Source organism: Narcine bancroftii, chromosome 5, assembly GCF_036971445.1.
Source record: "Narcine bancroftii isolate sNarBan1 chromosome 5, sNarBan1.hap1, whole genome shotgun sequence".
NCBI classification, from domain to species: domain Eukaryota; kingdom Metazoa; phylum Chordata; class Chondrichthyes; order Torpediniformes; family Narcinidae; genus Narcine; species Narcine bancroftii.
The window spans coordinates 133,474,161-133,487,778 of record NC_091473.1 but is presented as its reverse complement, the minus strand read 5'-3'; the positions used below and the strand labels follow the sequence as shown (position 1 = coordinate 133,487,778).

Sequence of the window (13,618 nt, the reverse complement as noted above, 5' to 3'; positions counted from 1 at the left end):
TCTGGGAACAGGTCAAGCGACAGCAAACATTTTCTCCAGGTAAGTGAAGCCCCAGGAAGGGGCAGCGCATCTAAATCAGGATGTGCAAAGCAGAAAGTATCAGAAACATAAATGAAATTGGAAAACAAAAGAGCAGCTTAAATACAAAAATTATTTTGAGCCATACACTATGAAAATAGGCCCTTCAGCCCATTGCCCATGCAGACCAAAATGTCCCACCTGCACTAATCCCACCTGCCTGCTTTTGGTCCCTCTTAAACCCATCCTCTTCATAGGTCCATCCAGCATTGCAACAGTACCTGCCTCAGCCACCTCTTCCCACAGCCCATTCCCATACACTTACCAACCTCTTGTGTTTATATTTTTAAAAAAACCATCAGGTTCCTATTAAATCTCTCCCTCACCTTAAACCCATGTGGTCCCAGTTACCAATTTTCTTATTCTCAACAAAAGATTCAAGATTATTTTATTGTCCTATAATAAAACAGAAAATGTGATATTTCCTTTAGTCTTCCGTATGGCAGACAAAGATTCGCTCTCAGCAAAAACTGCCCAGCAACCTTACAGCCAGAGAAAGAGAAGCAAAAGACTTCAGAGTCACTGAACGTCCATGGATTCGCCTCCAGAAATATCTATTCTAAAAGCTCCTGCCCCTTTACAATAAGGGCCAACATACTATTTACCTTCTTAATGACTTTTTGGATCTGCCCGTTACTTTTTTTATGATCTGTGCCCAAAGAAAGTAGATCCTTTCCAGATTCTCTCATTTACAGTTTCTCTCCATTTAGATAGGAATCTGCCTTTTGATTCCCCTTACCGAAATGTTTACTCGCACTCTTTCCACTCCACACCACCCCCCCACCTCCATAAGCCCAGCTTTTCTCCCATTGCCCTGCAGGGTTTTTTTAAATTTAACCAACTTTTCAAAGCTACCACCTTATCTACTTTTTCCACCTTTACATTCTAATCTGCTTCTTTGCATTCTAATTCACCGCATTCAGTCCTGATTTTTATTTTCCCTTGTGATGTTTCTGGTTCTTTTGCTAATCAAGTGAAATCTGTATTCTTTTGTTGCATTCAGAGTTGTTCTTGGCCTCTGTCCAATTGTTTAAACCCTTCGGTGTTCTAGTAATAGTGGTGGCCTTTATTTCACATAAGATTTAATACCATACAATGTTGTGTGATAGTTCCAATAGAACTGTGCAAGTGTCAATAGAGCAAGTTATGTTTCCAGTCTTCAGTTGCTCTGTCAAGTTCCCCATTATTCCCTTTCCATGAAACTGCTCTCCTTGAATGTGGTTCTATACAAGTTTAGAATACAGTTAGAGCCTCCATAATTCCCTTCCTTCAGTGGTTCTCAACTTTTTTTATTCCACTCACAAATCACCTTAAGTAATCCCTTACTAAGCACAGAGCATTTACGGCATCCTGTGCCATAGGTGCTTTGTGGTTAGAAAGGGATTACTTAAGGTGATATGTAGGTGGGGGGAAAAAAGGTTGAAAACGACTTCCTTAACCAATTCCACCCACTCTGGCAAAAAAGAAAATTGAATTTATTTGGATTAAATCACTTTTAAGTTCAGCTAGCCTTTTTAGCACCTCCATCTCAATTTTTAGTGTATCCTTCCATGATTAGAGAAAGATTTTAAAATCCTGTAAGTCTCCATGAGTTAATTTACCTTTTGGTCTCTGATCAGCCTCACTTCTCTCTTACATTGTTTCTTCAATTTACATGCCACCTGAATATTCTTTGAGTTCCCTTTTATCTTTGCTTCCAGTCTTTCCTTTCCTTGCTGTCTCTTCTATTCCATATTAATTCCCTCTGAACTTTATATGATCAGACTGGTTCTCACTCCTATTAACAGGCAGGCAACTGTCATGTGCTTTTCTGTCCTATTTTACATTTTTTTTAATGATCATCTGGAAAGTATTGGCTGAGCAAGCATTCTTCCTCAGGGGAATGTACCTAAACTTAACTAAAACATAGAAATAGATTAAGATAAGGGAGAGGAGATTCAGGACAGTTATGAGGGGGGCATTTTTTGACCAAAGAGTGGCAGTTGCCTGGCGTTTTAGGCAATAGTGAAGGCAGGGTCGTTAACACCATTTAAGAAATCTCTAAATGAGCACTTGAATTTCTCAGATATTGAAAGGACCAGCTGCAGGGAGATGTGCTTGGTGCAGTTGGATGTCCACTGATCGCCCTGGATGCAATTAACTGTAGATTTAAACTTAGAATTATCTGTGCTCTCGGTTTGTTGATGTGAAGAATCACAAGAACTCCTTATTACTTTAGCAAAAAAAATGAACTTCAGAAAGAACTTAGTGGGTCAAGCAGCATCTTTTAATTTTAAAAAAAATTTAGACATGCAGCGCGGTAACAGGGCCTTTCGGCCACGTAGCACCCAATTAACCTACAAACCCCACACCCCCGCCCCCCCAGTGTATTTCAAACAGTGCGGGATTCGAACCCTGGTCCCAATAGCTGGCACTGTAGCAGTGTTGCGCTAACGCTGTGCTAACTCTGCTGTCCTTTTAGAGGTTAAGAGATGGTCATCTTCGCATACAGGGTCTCGAGTCAAAACATCAAACGTCACTGCCCCCACAGATACTGCTTGACCTGCAGAGTTGTTCCAGCAGTTTGGGTTTTTTGTTTTTCTCACGATTTCAGTTTCTTTCTGCAGTCTCTTTGTCTCCTTGTTACTTCATTTGGCATTCTGACATGAATTCCACAGAAAACAATTTGTCAATGGTCCCTTTAAGATGGTAGGATTGATGACCAATTGAATCAGAGGGAGACATTTCCAGGAATGTCTTGAAAGAGGAAAGTGTAGGAATTTATTGAGCGAATACAAAGTGTTTGGACATCAGTAAAGTGCTTAAATTTGGGGTTGATCCAGAGAGAATTAGATCACATTCAAAACATAATGTAATATAATTTGGTTTAACTTAGACATTCAGCACTGTGACCGGCCCTTCTGGCTCATGAGCCAGTGGCACCCAATTACACTCAACTGACCTACATCTCATAGAACCATAGAACATTACAGAAACAGGCCCCTTTGGCCCTTCTAGTCTGTGCTGAACCATTTTTCTTGCCTAGTCCCACTAGTCCCTAGTCCATAGTCCATAGCCGTCCATACCTCTCCCATCCATGCACCAAATTCTTCTTAAATGTTAAATTTGACCCCATATTCACCACTTCAGCTGACAGCTCTTTCCTCACCCCCCAACACTCTGTGTGAAGAGGTTCCCCCTCATGTCCCCCCTAACCCTTCCATTTTTCATCTTTAACCCATGTCCTCTGGTTTGTATCTCCCCTACCCTATGTGGAAAAAGGCTATCTACATTTACTCTATTTACCCCCTACCCCATAATTATAAATACTTCCATCAAACCTCCCCTCATTCTTCTACACTCCAGGGAAAAATCTCCTAACCTGTTTAACCCAACACCCCTCAGGAGTTTGCAAAGGTTTGGTCTGACACCAGAAACCCTGGCAAATTTCTACAGAGGTGTGGTGGAAAGTATGCTGACTGGCTGCATCACGGGGACTTCAATACTCCTGAGTTTTAAGGCCTCCAAAAGGTAGTGGACACAGCCAAGGACATCACAGGCCAAAACTTTCCCCACCATTGAGAATATCTGCAGAACGGCTGCCATTGGAGAGCAACAGCAATCATCAAGACCCTCACCACCCAGGACACGCTCTGTTCTCGCTGCTGCCATCAAGAAAGAGGTACAGGTGCCACAAGACTCATGCTACCAGGTTCAGGAACAGTTGTTCCCCCTCCGCCATCAGACTCCTCAACAACAAACTCAATCAGTGGCTCAATGAAGGACTCTTTTGCACTTTATTGATTTTTTTTCTCTCTGCATTGTACAGTCAGTTTGTTTATATTTATTTATTTATGTGTGTACGTGGTGTACTTTTTTTTGCTTTACCAATAAATGGTAATTCCGCCTCACCTGCAGGAAAGAATCTCAGGGTTGTATGTGATGTCATGTATGCTCTCTGACAATAAATCTGAAATCTGAGCAAAAGCAATGGCCTCCTCTGCTTCTACTTCACATCCACAAGAATTTCAGGAATGAATAGATCAGGTGAACTCACAGAGTTAGGGAATAGGAAATTAGAGGGCATAGGCTGAATTACGGACTAGTATGAGAGCACCAATACCCCTGAGCATAAAGCCCTCCAAAAAGTAGTGGACACAGCCCAGAGCACCACAGGAAAAGCCCTCCTCACTATTGAGTACATCTACAGGGAACGCTGCCATTGGGGGGCACCAGCAATCATCAAAGACCCTCACCACCCAGCACATGCTTTGTTCTGCTTCTACCATCAGGAAAGAGGTCTCGGTGCCAGAAGTCTCGCACCCACCAGGTTCAGGAATGGCTGCTCCCCCTCCACCATCAGACTCCTCAACGACAAACTCAATCAGGGACTCGTTTAAGGACTCTTACTTATGCACTTTATAGATTTTCTTTTTGTTCTCTCTGTATTGTACAGTCATTTTTTTACATTTGTTACCTGCTTACATTTCTTTTATTTGTTTACATGTTTACGTTTTGTACAATTTATTTTTGCCCTACCTATTAGTCGTAATTCTTCTATGTCCACGGGAAAAAAGAAATGTCAGGGTTGTATGTGATGTCATGTATGTAGTCTGACAATAAATCTGAAATCATTCCATGTAACTCAATTCCTGAAGTTCGGGCAAAATCCCCGTAAATCTCTGCACTTTTTCTATTATTGACATCTTTCCTATAGTTAGGTGACCAAAACTGCACACAATATTCCAAATTTGGCCTCACCAATGTCTTATACAATTTTATCATAACATGCCAACTCCTATATACAATACATTGCCAATATGTCAAAAGCTCTCTTTATAATTCGATCCACCTGTGATGACACTTTCAGGAAATTATATATCTATTCCTAGATCCCTCTGATCTACCACACTTCTCAGAGCCCGACCATTTACAGTATACGCCCTTTCTTGATTTGTCCTTCCAAAATGCAACACCTCATATTTGTCTAATTCCATCTGTCACTTTTCATCCCATTTATTCAGCTGGTCCAGATCCCCCCTGCAAGCTTTGAAAACCTTCTCCATCCACAATGGTTCCAATCTTAATGTCACCTGTAAACTTTCTGATCCAATTTACCACATTATCATCAATATCTTTGATATAGATGGCAAACAACAATGGTCATAGCACTGATCCCTGAGGCTCACCACTCGGCCTCCAGTCTGAGAAGAAATCATCCACCACTACCCTCTGATTTCTCCTGTCCATCCATTGTCGAATCCAGTTCACTATTTAACCGAGAATACCTAGCTTCTGAACCTCACTGACTAACCTCCCATGTGGGATCTTCTCAAAGGCCTTATTAAAATCCATGTAGACAACATCCACAGCCATCCTTTCCTGGTAACTTCCTCGAAAAACTCTACAATATGACCTACCATGCACAAATCTATGTTGACTATCCCTCATATATACAATTGTATATCCAATCTCTTTGAAACTCTTCCAATAACTGACGTCCGGCTCACTGGCCTGTAATTTGCAGGGTTACTTCTGGAGCCTTTTTTTAAACAATGGAACAATGTGATCTATCCTCCAATCCTCTGGTACTACACCCATGGCTCAGGACATTTTAAATATTTCTGCCAGAACCCCTGCAATTTCTATACTACCCACCTTCAAGGTCCAAGGGAATATCTTGTCAGGCCCTGGGCATTTTTCCACCCTATTTGCTTTAAGACACCAAGCACTTCCTCCACTTTAATCTGTATAGGTTCCATAATCTCACTGCTTGTTTTCCTTACTTCCCATGACTCTGCCCATTTCCTGACTGAATACTAATGAAAAAGAAGCACATTTAAGATCTCTCGCATCTCTTTTGGTTCCATACAAAGCCAACCACTCTGACCTTCAAGAGGACCAATTTTATTCCTTACTTTTGCTCTTAATATACCTGTAGAAACCCTTAGGATTTTCCTTCACATTGTCTGTCAAATCAACCTCGTGTCTTCTTTTAGCCTTCCAGGTTTCTTTGTTTTTCTTTCATCTTTTATACTAGTACCTCATTTGTTCCATTTTGCCTATACCTTTTATACACCTCTCTCCTCTTCTGATCCAGATCCCCAATATCCCTTAAAACCCAAGGTTTTGCATTATAACCTTGCCTTTAATCCTGACAGGAATATACAAACTCTGTAATTTCAATATTTCACCTTTGAAGGTCCTCTACTTACCTCGCACATCCTTCCCCGAAAACAACTTATCCCAATCCACACATTCTAGATCCTTTCTCATTTACTCAAAATTGTCCTTTCTCCAATTTAGAATCTCAACCCAAGGCCCAGACCTATTCTTCTCCATAATTAACTTGAAACTAATGGCACTATGATCACTGGACCCAAAAGGTTCCCTTGCACATACTTTGTCATCTGTCCTATCTCGTTCCTTAATATGAGATCCACTATTACACTCTCTCTAGTTGGTATCTCCATGTATTGATCTAGAAAACTTTCCCGAACACATTTGACAAACTCCAAGCCATCCAGCCCTTTTGCAGTATGGGAGTCCCAGTCAATATGTGGAAAATTAAAATCTCCTATTATCATAATCTGTGGCTGTCTGCTATCTCTCTGCAGATTTTCTCCTCCAATTCTCGTTGACTTTTGGACGGACTATAATACAACCCCTTTAGTGTGGTGATACATTTCCCATTCCTAAGCTCCACCCATGCAGGCTTAGTAGACGAGCCCTCTGGTTTGCCCTGCCTGATCACAGCTGTGATATTTTCCCTGACGAGTAATGCCACTCCTACCCCTTTCACCCCCCCCCCCCCACCCCGGTACTATCACGTCTAAAACAATGGAAGCCCAGAACATTGAGCTGCCAGTCCTGCAACCAAGTTTCACTAATGGTCGCAATGTCATAATTCCACTTGCCAATCCACGCTCTAATCTTATCCCTGCATTGAAATAGATGTGCCTGAGAAAATTTCCAACACGTACAACCCGTTGACATCTAAAGATACATACAATTTTCACGTCATCTTTTCTCTCCTCCACTCCTCTTTCTGCTCTGGCACTCTAGTTCCCATCCCCCTGCAAATCTAGTTTAAACCCACCGGAGCAGCACTAGCAAACTTTCCCGCAAGGATATTAGTCCCCCTTCCAGTTTAGATGCAAACCTTTCCTCTGGAACAGGTCCTACTTTCCCTTGAACAGGGCCCAATGATCCAGAAACCTGAAGCTTTCCTTCCTGCATCAGGTCTTTAGCCATGTAATAAGTTGCATTATCCTCCTATTTCTAACCTCACTAGCATGTGGCACGGGCAGCAATCCTGAGATCATAACCCTGGAGGTCCTGTCTTTCAACCTGGCACCTAACTCTCTGAATTCTCCTTGCAGGAGCTCCTCACCGTTCCTACCCACGTCATTGGTCCCTATATGGACCACAACATCTGGCTGCTCACCCTCCCTCCTGAGAATGCCATAAACTCAATCTAAGACATCTCGAACTCTGGCACCAGGGAGACCAATTACCATCTGGGATAGTCAATCTCTTCCACAGAATCTCTTCTCTATGAAATCCCCTTTCACTATATCTCACCTCTTTTCTTCCCCTATCACTACATCTCACCCCTTCTCTTCCCCTTTCACTACATCTCACCTCTTCTCTTCCCCTATCACTACATCTCACCTCTTCTCTTCCCCTATCACTACATCTCACCTCTTCTCTTCCCCTTTCACTACATCTCACCTCTTCTCTTCCCCATCACTATATCTCACCTCTTCCCCTTTCACTACATCTCACCTCTTCTCTTCCCCTATCACTACATCTCACCTCTTCTCTTCCCCTTTCACTACATCTCACCTCTTCTCTTCCCCATCACTATATCTCACCTCTTCCCCTTTCACTACATCTCACCTCTTCTCTCCCCCTTTCACTACATCTCACCTCTTCTCTTCCCCATCATTACATCTCACCGTTTCTTTCCCCCTTTCACTACATCTCTCCTCTTCTCTTCCCCTTTCACTACATCTCACCTCTTCTCTTCCCCATCACTACATCTCATCTCTTCTCTTCCCCATCACTACATCTCACCTCTTCTCTTCCTCATCACTACATCTAATTTCTTATCTTCCCCATCACTACATCTCACCTCTTCTCTTCCCCTTTCACTACATCTCACCTTTTCTCTCCCCCTTTCACTATATCTCTCCTCTTCCCCTTTCACTACATCTCACCTCTTCTCTTCCCCATCACTACATCTCATCTCATCTCTTCCCCATCACTACATCTCACCTCTTCTCTTCCCCTTTCGCTACATCTCACCTCTCCTCTTCCCCTATCACTACATCTCACCTCTCCTCTTCCCCTTTCACTACATCTCATCTCTTCTCTTCCCCATCACTACATCTCACCTCTTTTCTTCCCCATCACTACATCCCATCTCTTCTCTTCCCCCATCACTACATCTCACCTCTTCTCTTTCCTTCCTTTCTTAGCCACAGGACCAGAGTCCGTTCTAAAGATCTGATCACAATAGCTTGTTTATGGGTCAATCCCCCCCCCCCACGCCCAACAGAATCCAAAATTATATACTTGTTATTGAGGGGAATGGCCACAGGGATGCCCTGCATTGCCTGCCTGTACCTTTTCCTCTCCTGACTATTGCCCATTTACCCTCCTCCTGCTTCCTAGGTGTGATAGTGTAACTCCTGTCTATCACCCCTCTGCCTCCCAAATGATCCGGAGTTCATCCATCTCCAACTCCAATTCCTTAACTTGGCAAATTAAGAGCTGCAGCTCAATACACCTCGCAGGTGAAGTCATCAGGGATACCGCTAGCTTCCCTGATGACCCACATTCTGCAGGAGAAGCATTTCCCCTGCCTTAGCAGCCATTTGCACTGTTTATGACTAGATCAGAGGTTCTCAACCTTTTTCTTTCCACTCACATCCCACTTTAAGTAATCCCTATGCCATCGATGCTCTGTGATTAGAAAGGGATTGCTTAAGGTGTATGGAAGTGGGAAGGGAAACTTGAGAATCACTGCTCTAGACCCGATTGTTACTGAAATATTTTGCTTGAGGAAAAATTGACATTGGCCCATTTCCTTTGGAGTTATGAAACCATGCACATGACGAGCCAATTAGGTACAATTAAAACAGTAATTTTCATGCTTTTTCTTTCCACCCACATACCACCTTAAGCAATCCCTTACTAATCGCAGAGCACCTATGGCATTAGGGGTTAGGGTATTATGGCAACAGGATTCTGTTGACACTGTGGTTAAGTGAAAAAACACACAAATGCTGGAGAAACTCAGCAGGTCATACAGTGCCTTTATGTAGCAAAGGTGAAGATCCATCACCAACGTTTCAGGCTTGAGCCCTTCATCAGCGTGGAATTAGGGAATATTTAAAGTGGTATGTGAGTGGGAAAAAAAGGTTGAGAACTACTGGACTAGAGGAAAAAAATGATATCTAAAACATGCCCTTTCCTGCATCTACCTGCTGAATCCTTTTTGTTCCTTGAATAGGGTAGTCCTTTCTTACTTCAGCTCCTGCGCCACCAAGTAAGCTCCTGTTCACCGAAGCCTCTTGAGCCAAAGCCTTTCCATTTTGACTCAGCTCCCTCAATGACTGCTCCACTTGTACACAGTCCCTCACTTTTATAGTGATATTTAGGTCACTTGACCTCGATTGCCTAATCAACTGCTCCTCTATCTTCAACTGTTGAACTCGATACATACCCCAGTATGTACGGTGAGAGGAAACCCACGCAGACACGGGGAAAATGTACAAACTCCTTACTGACAGCACGAGATTCAAACCCAAGTTTCTGCCGCTGGTGCTGTAACAGAGTTGCGCTAACCATACCACCCAATTGTGTTTTAGAAAATGTTAATGCATGTACATGATTAATGAGAGGAACGTTGTTGACAAAATGTAATATTGTGCCACAAACTCAAATTAAAATAAACTCCAATTAAAATTAAAGAGATTTCGGGAACAATAGCAGCTTAGACAAAAATAATAATTAAGGGCAGAAAGCAAAAATGCTGATAAATGGTTGTTCTGATAGGGTAAATATGTAGTTTCCTCCGTCTCGTGATGCAGTAAGAAACCTATTTCAGATTGTCACAGAAGTCCAATAATGAGAGTGTTCGATTTTAATTGTCCACAAATGTAACTTGTATGTCCCTAAAGACCCTGTGTTTTCTAAGATAAAATGGACTCTTGTCTATTGCAATATATGGGCAAACCTTTTGGTAATGAATGATAGTATGCCATATATTCATAAAATTCAAGGGTTTCCCCTGTTATTAAAAAAAAGGCTGCAGTAATTATACATTAGCAGTACAACCTGCTGCTAATTTGGCATGGAAGAAGGTGGGGGAGGACCAGGCAGGACATAAATTACCTTAGTAGCAAATTGAAAGATCTGGCTTGGCAAGATAACGCTAATTGTTTTAAACTTGGCCAGACCTGTCTTGGGAAATTGATGCTGAACAGCATATGAATCTAAAATTGCTTCATATAATATTGGCAGTAAGCAAATTAATAGACTAAGACCATTTTTATATATAAAAAATAATTTCCAGAATTGGCGTATGTGAAAATTAAGGTGAAACATTTAACTATGTTCTCGCTTGTGGAAGCAGAGGCAAAATCGGTGTTCTTGATTTTAGTTTGAAATAGTGGCATATAAATAAGTATTTGGCTCAGATGGTAAGCCGTTACTTACTATAATGACTTGGATATACACTGTGTTCTTTTGTTTTCTAGTATGTGCGTGGATCTGACCCTGTGCTAAAACTGCTGGATGACAAAGGGGACATTGCAGAAGAATTGAGCATTCTCAAATGGAACACAGATAGTGTAGAAGAATTCCTCAGTGAAAAGTTAGAGCGTTTATAAATTACAATATGTTACAAGTCACGTTTCCATTTTGTTTTCAGTTTACACCCTGCCAATAAGGAAGAAACTCCCATTTCATACTTGTTAATGACTCAAAATTATCATGTTTAATTTTTACAATACATTGACTAGGTTTATAATCAATAGAATTTTCTGCAATCAGTTGGTTAGTTTTGTCCCAACACATTACCATTTAATGAATGTTATGTAATGTACTGTATGATTTTGCTTTATTGGGTCCATTACTATGTTGTGTTTAAATGGCTTTTATTGGTTGTTTGGCGCTTGCTATTTACTACAGTAGACAAGATGTATGAAGGTGTTGCACTTTTGTGACGGCTACACATGAAATCTTTTTTGAGGATGTGTATAGCCAGATGTTTTGTGCATCTCCTGGTTCTTCTGCTCTGCTGGAGTAGAAGTAGCTTAGAAAGATGGTATTATTTGTAATTGGAATATTGGAATAATAAAAGAGATTTTGGAAGTACAATGTTTAGAATTTCTTTTCGTGATAATGAGTTTGTTGTCATTTATATTGTTCCCGAATTGTGCACCAAAATTCTTACTTGTTGCAGCCGAATGAGTACTTCATGAAAAAAACTGACATTAGCATACATTAAATTAAAGAGAGGTATTTCATACAAAAGATAGATAATTTTTCACAGTTACCATGGTGCAAGAAGATAAAAGTAGCATTACTATAATGCAGACTTTTGTTGTGTTGGGCAGTCCATGTTTAGTGTACCAGGATAAGATTAAAGAGGCTGATAGGGTTAGGGTTCAAACCTTAGAACATTGCAGCATAGAAAACAGGCCCATTGGCCCTTCTAGGCTGTGCCTAACGATTAATTTACCTAGTTCCACTGACTTCCACCCAGTCCATATACTGTTACGAGCCTCAAGGACCCCAAAATCCAGCAGCAATACATATTCACCAAGACAAATGGTTACTAAAACAAAAGTTGCTTTTAATTATCTTTAAACATGAAAACAGAATCACACTTTAACCTATTACTATTGATTTACTTAATCTAACTTAACCACATTCTAATTCTAAGCGAATGTGTGTCCAATCTCACCTCATTCTTCCAAGTTCACTGGTTGCAGGCAATTCTTATACTGTGCACAGAATTTAACATTTATAAAGTTCACCAGGCTTTGGTGCTTGAAAGGTAAATGGTTACCGCTCAGGAAGGTTCTTGTCAGTTTTCAGAGAGAGATTTATTATTCCAGGACACCCACAACTGATGTACTTCCATCAGCCACTTCAGTGTCTTGCTGATGAAACTTTCCCCTTCAGGGTTCTTCAGATGATAATCTCTTTCTTTCAGGTCAGCACAGAGTTCTTTTCTGTTTCCCTTATTCCAAGTGAAACATTAGACAGCCAATCCTCTCCTCTTGCATGAATCACAAGGGCTTTGACCAGGCTGTCTTACAAATGGACTTTCCATAAGCTTGCCAGCTTGTCCTGTTCCAGTCCCAGCTGCTTCTGCTGGCTATAACACTGTCGAATAACATCTGTTTCTCTCTCCCTCTCTCTCTCACTGAGAGAAAGCCTGTTTGACTCTCTCTGCTTGCAAAACCACATCTTAGAACCACAAGTTCTCTTCCAACCAATCTGCAGCTCCAACAAGACCTTTCATCTATTGCCTTTTGTAAACAACAATCCATTAGTGAAGTTTCTTGAGCACTCTTCAAAGCTCTTGCAAAAGCTGTGGAGCTGATATGTCTAGCATAGGGCAGAGCTCCTGTATTTAAAATAAAATCTGTTTAAAGTGGTTGTATGTAACCTACTCTAACAAACCTTTCCCAATATATCTCCCAAAAACATATCTATATACTCTGTCATAATACCTCCATACCCTTCCCATTCATGTACCTGTCTAAATGCTTCTTAAATGTTAAAATTTAGCTTGCATTCACTTCATCTGGCAGCTTGTTGTCCCACCACTCTATGTGAAGAAATTACCCCTAATGTTCCCCCTAATTTTCTTCCCTTTCACCTTTATCCCATGTCCTTTAGTTTGTATCTCACCTAACCTTATCTTTCTTGTAGTTAGGTGACCAAATCTGCACACAATACTCCATATTTGGCCTCACCAATGACTTGTACAACTTTCATAACATCCCAGCTCCTATACTCAAAACTTTGATTTAACACCAATGTGCCAAAAGTTCTTCTTCTGGCTCTATCTACCTGCGACATCACTTTCAGGGAATTATGTGAGTTATGTATATGAATTCCCAGAACACCTCTGTTTTACCACACTCCCTACTATTTACCATGTATGTGCAGCAGAGTGAATTGTCCATCCAAAATGCAACACCTCACATTTGTCTGCATTAAATTCCATCTGTCAATTTGCAGCCCATTCTTCCAGCTGGTCCAGACCTCTGCAAGCTTTGAAAACCTTCCTTGCTGTCCACTACACCCCCAAACTTTGTGTCACCTGCAAATTTGATGATCCAATTTGTTGGAAGAAAAACTTTCAGAGTTCTGTACCTTCTACCCGAAGTTAGCAGTGAGAAGAGGGGTATGAGGGTATGACCAGGTTATGGGGTTCCTTCATGATATAGGCTGAGCAACATGGCTCACACCTGATCTCAAAGGTGATCAGACATAACATCAATCTCTGTGTGCTTCAGTTTAGGTTATTCTT

At 41.3% G+C, this 13,618-nt stretch overlaps 1 protein-coding gene across 1 annotated transcript in view; it reads left to right on the top strand.

Moving 5' to 3' along the window:
- selenof (selenoprotein F) overlaps nucleotides 1-11,448 on the top strand; it is a 68,672-nt gene extending 57,224 nt beyond the window's left edge. The window contains exon 5 of the mRNA XM_069939108.1: nucleotides 10,827-11,448. Within this exon, the coding sequence (XP_069795209.1) occupies nucleotides 10,827-10,958 (132 nt within the window). The 3' untranslated portion in view covers nucleotides 10,959-11,448. The remainder of the gene's footprint in view (nucleotides 1-10,826) is intronic.
- Nucleotides 11,449-13,618: the final 2,170 nt, after the last annotated feature.